The following is an 11,004-nucleotide window of genomic DNA, read 5'->3' as shown; positions in this document are numbered from 1 at the left end:
CCCTTTCAAGGTCTCAAGTTCGAAACCCGCTGGGTGCAAACAATTTCTGAGGGCCATCGGACCGGGGAAACCCCGAATTACCCGTGGTGCACTTGCGGGAAACTCCTTGCCGAGGGCCTGTGCACCCCCGGGATTAGTCGGGGCTCAAAGAGACTCGGACACCCGGTGCTTAATCAAAAAAAGAGTTAATCCCCGTGTATCACTGGACAGTATGGCAGGAGAGGAAGAAAAGATGTTTTGAAGGAAAAGAGGAGATGAATGACTTTGTAAATTTAAATGCTTCCAGAACCTGTTCTGTTGGCTTAGAGGAGAAATTGTATTTAGCATTTCTGATTTCTACGACCTGTTAGACGCGTAGGTCCTGATCAAGTACTCAGTTTTTGTAATCTGTACAGTACCTTCTTGGTACTGATTTCTTTAATAAAATTACTTTATAAAAAGAAGTAACCAGTTTTTTTTTTTTTTTTTTTTTTTTTTTTTAATTTTAATTTTTTTATAAAAAAAAGTAAGGCAATATAGAAGTAACAAGGTACTTGTTATTCACAATAATCAACTTTCACTAAGACTCGAAATTTTTGAAAGGAGGTGTTATAAGTAAAGTGTTCCTGTGCTAGAATGTCAAGGGTCGAATTTGATAACAGTTAAATTCTCAAGTTAAATATTGTCGACATCATACGTGTATTGTGTTGACACCTATAAATAGGTCCGTCTTGTATTCAGTAGATCATCAAGTCATCAACAATATCTTCTCTTTCTTTATTTTTCACACAGGAGGAAATATTTATATCACTAAATTAAGATATTCATAGGAGGAATAAGACCATGTTGTCTTCACACAGATTAGTTTCGTGAAATTCCTGGAACTAGGAAACAAGAGTACATTTTCCGCATATGGATTACTTCCCCAGATACCTCTCTCTCTCTCTCCCCCTTCATCTCAACGGTAAGTTATACAACTCCCCACCCCACCCCACCCCCCTCCTTCCTGGCAGCAAACCACCCCCCTCAGGTACGCAACCCTCTCCCCCTTCCAACGTCGGCGGGTATAGGGCAGTTTTCCCTCCAGACCTCCTTCTTTTTCTCTCCTTCTCTCTCCTCTTCTCTTCGCTTTTCCTTTCTTTTCTTTGCTTTTTTGCCTCTTGTTTTCTCGTTTCTACACCTGGAAACCTCCGCCAGTGGGTTTCCGGCAGTGAACAGTAACTCCAGCGGCGAGCAGGTTTTTTTTATATTTTTAAATTGGTTTCACCTGGAGTTGGTACCTCTGGTGGCTCATATTAATTCATGTACTTGACTCTTGACTTTACATTCTTGCCTTTATTCCTTTAGCTTATAGTGCTATCTTTCTTGTCATAGTAACCTGTCTTGCATATAGTCTCTTGATAACTGTGCTTTAGTATTGATTCTTGTTTGTTTTAGATAAATCTTTGATTTGCTTTTATTTCCCTTAGTGGCTTTAGTGAGTGATGGTAGACTAGGGTCATGTTCTCGGTCGGGGACGGGGGCTAGGGTTAGAGGGGGTAAGTGGGGTCAGGGAGCGTCTAGGTTGAGAGTAGGGTCCTGGAACATTGGGACTTTGACGGGGAAGTCCATAGAGCTAGTTAAGATTCTTAAGGAGAGGAAGATTAATATAGCTTGCGTCCAAGAGACCAAATGGGTAGGATCTAAAGCTAAGGATGTGGACGGGTATAAGTTATGATTCTCGGGTAAGTCAATGTATAGGAATGGGGTAGGCATTTTAGTAGATAGTGAGCTAAGGGACCAGGCCGTAGGTTAGGAGAGGTCAATGACCGGATGATGGCGGTTAAGTTAGTTGTGGAAGGGTTTACCTTGAACATTATTAGTCTTACGCGCCTGGCTTGAGGCTTGGACGAGGAGGAGAAGAGGCGCTTTTGGGAGGATTTGGATGAAGTGGTGGGAGGTATACCGCCCACCGAGAAGTTATTCATAGGAGGAGATTTCAATGGACACATCGGCTCAACCTCGGGGGTTATGATGATGAGCATGGAGGTTTCGGCTTCGGAGTCAGGAATGGAGGAGGAGTATCACTTCTGGATTTGGGTGCCATGGTGTATGTTATTTGCGGATGACATAGTCTTGATCGACGAGACACGCGGAGAGTGAACGCTAAGCTAGAGGTTTGGAGACAAACTCGGAGTCTAAAGGGTTCAAGTTGAGTAGGGACAAGACGCCAGTACATTAGTGCAAGTTCGGTGACGTGACACATGAGCCTGGCGTGGAAGTAAGGCTTGGTACCCAGGCCATCCCAAAGACAAGAAGTTTCAAATATCTTGGGTCTATTATACAAAAAAATGGGGATATTGACGATGATGTCTCACATCGTATTGGCGCAGGGTGGATGAAATGGAGGCTTAGCTTGAGCGCGGTGTGTGATAAGAAGGTGCCACCAAAACTTAAAGGCAGGTTCTACAAAGTGGTTGTGAGACCGACCTTGTTGTACGAGGCAGGGTGTTGGGTAGTCAAGAGCTCTCACATCTAAAAGATGAAAGTTGCGGAAATGAGAATGTTGCGATAGATGTGTGGGCACACCAGGCGAGATAAGATTAGGAATGAAGATATCCGGGATAAGGTTGGAGTAGCATCAGTGGAGGACAAGATGAAGGAAGCGAGGCTGAGATGGTTTGGGCATGTGAGGAGGAGAGGCACAGATGCCCCAGTGCGGAGGTCTAAGAGATTAGCAATGGATGGTTTCAGAAGAGGTAGGGGTAGGCCGAAAAAGTATTGGGGAGAGGTGCTGCGACAGGACATGGCACAAGTTCAGCTTACCGAGGACATGACCTTAGATAGGAGGTTTTGGAGGACTCAGATTAGGGTAGAAGGCTAGTAGGTATTCGCTGTTTTCGATCTATAGTCTATTGTCCTTTGTTTCTTGCTACTATATGTTGTTTCTTGTACTTCGATTATCTTATTTATCTGTGGTAGCTACTGCTCTATTTCGACTTATTCGCTTTCTTTAGTTTCATTTGCATTTTGCTTTGAACTGCTTGTGCTTATCTAACCTTTCTCGTTGTGTTTTCTCTTGAGCCGAGGGTCTTTCGGAAACAGCCTCCCTATCTCCCTATCTTCCGAGATAGGGGTATGGTCTGCGTACACTTTACCCTCCCCAGACCCCACATTGTGGGATTTCACTGGGTATGTTGTTGTGTTGGTGGATTACTTCCCCAGATAACTGATGAAGTATCAAGAGATGGGAATCCAAAGATAAAACAGCTATGATGCAATGAGGTTTATACCAAAGCACGAGGACACGTATTTGAGATCACTCGAGAATCCACACTAAACATCCAACAGCATTAGGCAGTTGACTATAATGCAGAAAACTCAACACAAAAGATGTGGAAATAATAAAAGCAGTATTTAGCAGTTGACTATAAAGTAGAAGACAACTCAACGCAAAAGATGTGGAGTAATAGATAAGCTGACGTACATCTTAGTTAGATAACTCTTATCTTCATTCGGATACCCTTTCAAGCACCTCCCAGAATCTTGATCCTCAAAGCAAACGACCATATTCTCTTGTGTATAGAATAGCAAAGAATACTAGCATAAGAATTCCATTCTATATATAAAAGAGTCTCAATATTATTATACAAAATATAAGGTGGAAAGTCAGCCCTTTAAAACAATGAAAAATTTGACAACAGTACTTCACATACATATAGTGGATCCTTTAAATAAACCTTAGAAAGCTCATGAACACAGTTTCATTAAATACGATGAAAGAAAGGAAGAAATCAGCAACCGTATATTAAGAAAAAATCACAGATGTTTAATTTAGCAGCAGAGAGAAAGTAGAAAGTTAAGACATCACACAGCAGCTGACAAATAAAAAATTATAATCAACAACTCAAGGGAAACCCATGTCAGACATTTTTGAAACTTTTTTTCAACTGAATTAGACTGGGTTGGCATATTGAAACATACCTTTTCTTTTCTCACTGACCTCATACTAAGTATTGTAGCTAAGACTGAAATCCTAGAATCTCCAAGTTATTACTCCTATGTCTCAACATCTTTAAGGAATATAGGCTCAAATGTAGCTTAAGAACTACAGAAAAATAAAGATACACAAAGAAAAGAGTATCGTCCTTCAATTCATTTTGGTTGGCATAATCAAGAACATATATATTTCTTTTATTTCTGGTACTACCTTTATCTTCACGCTCTTATTTTCTTTTTTCTGAGTTACAGAGAGCAATAGTCCAAAAGTCTGGTTTTGAAGCAACATTCTCCTCTTCCAACAGTAATATATCTTCTCATGTCCATGACATTGTTCTCATCAGTTATATTTAACAAACTTTAGATAGAAAGGCCAGCAGAAAAATAACACCTTTAGTACGTCAGAGGCTATATCGGTTAAATGTATGAGTTGTAGTCTCCTTATATGGCCTTGAATCCTCATCACTTCAGCTACTTTGTGGGGTTTAGTCACACGCAGTGTCTATTTTCTCAATATGGTACTAGAGCAGGTAAAAGTCCTTGAGTTAAGTCTCATTACCACCCTTCACTAAATAAATTTCACGTGCTTGACCCATAAAAAAAAAAAACTCTCGCACATAAAGCGGCGAGTTGAGGGCATAATTAAGTAAATAAAGGTGTGTCATATTTAATAGCTTAATCCATCAAATGAGATGGTCACACAATTCAATATGATATTGATATTCAGCTACCCAATATTGGGTCACCCATATTATGTAACTCCATGCTCCATATTTTCAGACCTTAGCGTGCATGGCCGTGTTAGAATCCCAGACGTTTAATTATTATGGCTTCACAGCCTTTTGGTTTTAATATAAAATGTTACCTTTTCAAACAAAAAAAATATAGTCCTGGACAATCCTCACCACTTGAACTATCTCTTGGAGTTGAGTTAGGCTCAGGGTTAATTTTCTTAGTAGATATCACACTTAAACGGATAAAAAATGTCATGAAATGTAATATGCCGTGTCATTGCCCAAAATCTTCTTTTTAAAACACTTTGAAGGTGAGAAGGTTCTTCTCCCTGAAACCATTCAGTTTATCTCTGTTTTTTTTTCTTATTTTGTTGCTCAACCCGAAATCTTTCTAAACCGTGAGAATTAAGAATTCCATTGTGGCCTTAGCTACAATGAAACATCAGAAATGTAGTCTTTGCCACCATTAAAAGATAAAATTTCAGCTATTAAAGAATAGTTCATTTTCCTATCCTTATTTTTTTTTTCTAACCCAAGGCCTTTTCAATTCTTAACTGACAAAACGGAGCTAACTTTTGGCCGAAGCCTCATGACACATTACCCACAGGTATTCACCATCAACTGATGTGCAACAGAGCAGAAGTAAAGACCCGTTTCCACAATAAGCTGTGAGAACTACACATAGGACCCTTCAACATGCAGCATCTCAGTGGATTCAAGACAGTCCAAAAAAACAGCTTAGATAACACATAACTATGACACAGACAAAGCAACAACATCTTTCCTTTTTCAGATATAAACTAGTACAAAAATTTATGTACAAACAATGAAACACTCTTACCAGGTTTTATATCTCTATGGGTGATATTGCGATCATGACAAGGCTTAAGTGCCATCAACTGCATAGAACAGAAGTATAGAAACGAACAGCCTCATGAGAAAAATGGAAGATCGTAGATCAGGATGGAATAAGATACTTGAAGGAGCCTTTCATATAAGAAAATGGTGCAAGCAAAGTGAATATGTAAAACATGATATTCCGCACAGGAGCTGGGTTTACCCTGTGCGCACCCGAAGGGTAGCGGCTGCGGGTTCCCATGTCATCAAAAAAAAAAAAAATGATATTCCAGTTATTAGTGGTTACTTTCAATAGAATGTCAAGTTTTCACACGAGGCAAAACCCCAACATCCATTACTAGATGACCTAATTCTAGATGATTAAACCTGCAGCAATAATAATAGTGGAACCAAGAACCTATTGGGGCTTTAGGTTGACAATGTGGCAACCAACAGAGAAATATTTTTCGCAAGCATGTTTGGCACTATTTGCAGCCACCTCAACATTGGAAAGCATGCTCCTCAACATTATCCATGTGAAGTAGAAAAAACGTTAACAATCTAATTTAGAATAAGAGAACCATAATTGCATATACTATAGTCTAGAAATACGTCAAATGAAAGACATGATTTGCAAATAAGCCAAAGTGAGCGGGGAAAAGCTACAAGAAAGTGTGTATCACAATCCAATGATCAAGGAACTACACCTCAACAATTATTTATTGCAAAGAAAAACAATGTTAAAAGAGGGATAAATCATGGAAAATTGGAAATACCAATTGCCAAATCAGATTACGCGTTTCCTCTCGCCCTGCTTCTGTTGTCTTCAACCATTTCCACCATTTTGATGGATGTAATATCTGAATATGCTTTATATTTTCATTTCCTCCCTCCGAATTATTTATCACTTCTTCAGCTGTATAGAGAAGCTTTGATAAGGATCTCCCTTCATGACGAAACACAAGCCATATCTCATTGGATCGAGACTCGAAAGACTCCACATATCTGGCAATGTGATTAAGACCCTCCTCAAAGGCAGCTCTCAGCATGTCCTCCTTTTTACCATGCACTTTGTTGAACCTCAAGGTTCTTCGCCTTCCTATATCCGCTGATTCATTTATTTCCACAGGATCATGCAGATCAGGTCTTATATTTAGCAAGAGGGAATTTGAATCTTCAGCTTGTAGTGAACCATCAAGAACAGTATGAGCATTCAAAAAGAGTTCACCAAAATATTTCTCCCGTAGACCACTTAAATAGACAGAAGTGCCTTTCTCTACCTGTTTGCAGTGGCTAGTTTAATAAACAGAAAGACTTCGATAACCAAAAAGCAAAACTGGATACCAGTCTCATACTAATCCAACTAGATGACTTAGGGAATACAATTAAAAATCCAGGTCTACCAGTAAACGAAACAAAATCACAATAACCAAGAAAATCAAGGTATTCAGCTAGCCAAAAAAGGCAAGAAGAAAACAACTAAAAACCAAGGTGCACAAAAGGCAGAAGACAAGGAACCTAAAGGTCTGATACAAGAGATCACCACATACTATACACTCTAGCAAGATTATATTGAAGAATTAGAGAAATTCTGAAACAGATGCGTAATATAGCAATAGCTTTTCAGAAGAATCCAAACCAACACCAAGAAAGTACTGAGACCAGTTAACTGAAACAAAATTGAGATTCTTATAAAAAATACTTTGATTCACGCAAGCAAATCAGACATGTCGAAGAAAACTGTTTCTGCCTTGTTAACTTCTTCTTGCCTAAGACAATGGTTAAGTGCATTAAGTACTCCATGTCCACAGGAGGTATACCATATGAGCACCGTGCAGCCCTCTGAGTTAACTGACAACATTGCATCATAGAAAAAGTGAGGTTCAGCGTGTACTCTAAGCATTACATAGCAGATCTAACCCTACCAAGCGACTACTGTTACTCAAATCCAACAAAACTAAACATTTTAGTTCTAACCGCTAAACCAACGGCCACAATGTGAACCCAATTATCATAGAAACTAAGCCTGTTTGTCTTCTGAAAACAAACATGTTTCCCATTGGAGACATTCCTGGTTTACTAAACCATTCCAAAAACGGAAGGTCCTTTTTTTCCTTAAATTGTTTTTTTTCTAAAAATGTTTTTTGTTAATTTATCAAGAGAATACGTTTCTAGACTCATACATCCCTCTGTTCATTGTACATTCGAAATTTAATTATAGTACATTTACAAACCTTTTTAGCATAAGAATGATTATCTATCATATTGTACGAAGCCTAAGGATCCAATATAAGGAGCTTCTCCTCTGCATTGTTACTTAGTAAGCGTTTGGCCATAGATTCCAAATATATTTCCCTTTATTTGGAATTATGGAGTTGGAGTTGAAGATGGAGTTGTGTTTGGTTATACTTGCAAAGAATATTTGGAATAATATTCATGTTTGAAACTATATAAATAAAACTACAAAAGTGAAAAGTGAAAAGTAAGTTGGAATACAGGTTATAAGCCGTTTTCCAAATTTGAAATACAACTTGAAGTTGAATTTGGAATTTTCGTGGCCAAACACTGATTTTTAAATAAAGTGAAAAATTATTCAGGAAAAAGTGAATAATTTTTATGGCCAAACGGGTCCTTAATCAAGTCAATAAAAGCTTTGCTCTTCTATGATCTTGGTAAGGACTCAAATAGCTTCCATTAGCCACAGGCAAACTTATGTCGCTTACCCAACCAAATTTTTTTGCTTTTTCTTTTTTCTTCCATCCAAAGTACGATGCAACTCCTTCAATGACTAGAGCCGCTTTAGTCTCCAACGGTTAGTGTTGTTACTCTTTTTTGTGAACCCACACAACTTTCGTTCTTCTATTTGTTGGTTCGAACTATTATGTTGAATTATTTCTTGATTTCATCCGTTCATTCAATTCACAGTCATATACTTTCCCTGAAAAAAGCAAGAAAATAATTTATCTTTGTGGCTACTGAGTTATGGAACCTCATTTACTAGTTTGAAACTGAGCAGTCGAGGTTCTTTCAAATTGCTTCTCATAACTGAGAAAAGGAGAAAAGGTATCAGACAAAATACGGGTTTGTTTTATAGCAAGAGTATTTAATCGTTAATGGGGCACATCTCCTAACTGTTAAGAGTCCCACATTGGTGGGTTAAAGGGTACATGGTCTCCTTATATGGACTTGGGCAATCCTCCCTCAAGTAAGCGCCGCAGAATAAGGAGGTATTGGCTCCCTTCTTGTGAGCTAGTGTCTCACTGTCCTTCTCGACTATCTCTGCCTATAGCTAAGACGGTAACTAACCTCTTGACAAAGGTGCCTTTTGTTTTAGAGAGAAAATCAACTCAACAAATAATGGAAAGAGGGACATCGGCCATAGGGAAGCGATTAACCGATCGGAGAACAGGGAGTCCGCGGTAGAATTCCTCGGTGTGTGTACCCTTTTTCACCGAGGGGTATGGATCAAAGACCACTTCTTGAGGAGCTAGCTTTTGGGATTGAGTTAGGCTCAAGATACATTTCTTTACATGGTATCAGAACCAGGCCTCCCCAATTCATTGTTTCCGATGTCGGGCCCCCATATTAAAAATTGCCCACTCACCAAATGTCTAGCCTTGGGCGTGAGGTGGGGTGTTAAGAGTCCCACATTGGTGGGTTAAAAGGTACATGGTCTCCTTATATGGACTTGGGCAATCCTCCCCTCATGAGCTAGCTTTTGGGGTTGAGTTAGACCCAGGATCCATTTCTTTACACTAATAATTGCCCATTTATTCTGAAATAACCTTCTTAGGAGGGATGATTTTAAATATTTCTGCCAAACCTTCTATTATTAAGTATACCATTTAGATATGTTTAGACTGTTGCTACTAACTATCGATTGACTCAAACTCTAAATCAATGTACCAATCAAAGGCATTTCCTTTGAATTAGCTCACACATCGCTTGACAAGGATATCATAGCATGTACCAGCATTTGCTGCAAGTTTTAGAGCCTAAACCTCCATTTCTCTTACCCATTGTCCTCACTGTTTGGCTCTTTCCCTAAGGGGTTGTTGGGACAACCATTCAGATATTGCTCCTCTCAGGCGACTGTTCAGGTGTAGCTTCGTTCCTCTATTTAGCAAACATTCAGACATTGCTCTTCTCTCCGGTGATCGTCAGCACTGCTCATCTCTCCAATGACCATTTTGGCGTCGCTTATCTCCCTAGTGACTAGCATACTCTATGCCGACAGCACACCCCCACCCCTTCAAGAAACACCCCACCACCCGCGCCCTCCTTTTAGACCTTGATTGTATTGTCATTGTTCTGCTTCAAGTTACATTGATAATTTCCAGGAAATTGACAACATACCTCTTTTGGTAATTAACTATAGATTCTTTTTCGTGTGACCCCACTTTGTGAGATTTCACTGGGTATGTTGTTGTATTCTTTTTCGTGTGTAGTACAAGAAACACCTTCATCTGCTGTGCAGAAACATGCAAAAGCAGAGCACTGTGCCATAGATCTAGCCACACATGAGCTTATATCATTAAAGCAACTTCATCAACTGTTCTCTAAGCAATTGTTCTAAAAACGCATTTTTTCAGAGAAAAAAAAAAAAAAAAAACCCAAACCAAATTAAACTTGTTCTTCAATCCAAACGCTACCTTAGTGAAATAGCCCCAACAAGCGGCTATTACTCATTCAAAATCTCAAACACGACTTGAGTTCTATCCAGTGAATCAACAATCATGGTGAGCACAGTTCTTAGAAACGAAGAGCAAGCTGCATCTACCCCGCAAGCAAACAGGTTACAATGCCCCCTGCAGACATTGTACCACGCTCAAGTATACAACTTGAAATGACAAAACAGAATGAAGATTGCCAGAGACTGATAACATCAACTAAGTTGAAGATTTTGGTCTTGACTTCATATGGACTAATTTCCCACAAAGATTATCGTTTCCTGAGTCATCCACAAAGCATTACTGCTCGATAAAAACGGGAAAAGAGCTCGTGAAGGTCATTTACCTGAGCATCAAAGATGGGGAGGGGAATATGACTGAAAAGAAAACAGAGATGCAAATTTTGTTGTACCTTATTGACATGAAAGCCACTAAAGTTCTGGATGCTATCAACCATCATGAGGTAAAGGATAAAAGAGTAACCAGCATTATAATGCAAAACCAAATCTAACAAATATTCTGAAGATTCAATTCCAGGATAGCAAAATTACCATGATACGCTTCAAAATGAACATGCTGCCTTCAGAAGGGCCATCATCACAGACATCAGCAGATGATGGATTCTTCTTTGTTTCATTATTGGCCCCCTCATCCATAGTATTAGCTGAAAAATTGCTACTTCTTGGAGACTTGATGACATGAGAACAATTCCAATAAAAAGCTAGCCAAACTTCACCATATGATCCACGATCATATTTCTTCTTTAGAATGTACCTTGTAGTATAAAATTAATTCGACATAAAAAG

The 11,004-nt window shown here is 39.1% G+C and overlaps 1 protein-coding gene across 1 annotated transcript in view; it reads right to left on the bottom strand.

The window, feature by feature from the left end:
• The window catches only part of LOC132063131 (uncharacterized), a 28,536-nt gene that overhangs the window by 6,775 nt on the left and 10,757 nt on the right, over nucleotides 1–11,004 (bottom strand). The window contains exons 9-12 of the mRNA XM_059455573.1: nucleotides 10,750–10,983; nucleotides 6,305–6,808; nucleotides 5,533–5,590; nucleotides 3,446–3,533 (exon numbers count right to left, since the gene is read on the bottom strand). Of these exons, the coding sequence (XP_059311556.1) occupies nucleotides 3,446–3,533; nucleotides 5,533–5,590; nucleotides 6,305–6,808; nucleotides 10,750–10,983 (884 nt within the window). The remainder of the gene's footprint in view (nucleotides 1–3,445; nucleotides 3,534–5,532; nucleotides 5,591–6,304; nucleotides 6,809–10,749; nucleotides 10,984–11,004) is intronic.

This window comes from Lycium ferocissimum, chromosome 1, assembly GCF_029784015.1.
Source record: "Lycium ferocissimum isolate CSIRO_LF1 chromosome 1, AGI_CSIRO_Lferr_CH_V1, whole genome shotgun sequence".
NCBI classification, from domain to species: Eukaryota; Viridiplantae; Streptophyta; class Magnoliopsida; order Solanales; family Solanaceae; genus Lycium; species Lycium ferocissimum.
Note: the sequence above shows the minus strand (reverse complement) of the source record. Positions and strands in the feature narration are given on the sequence as shown.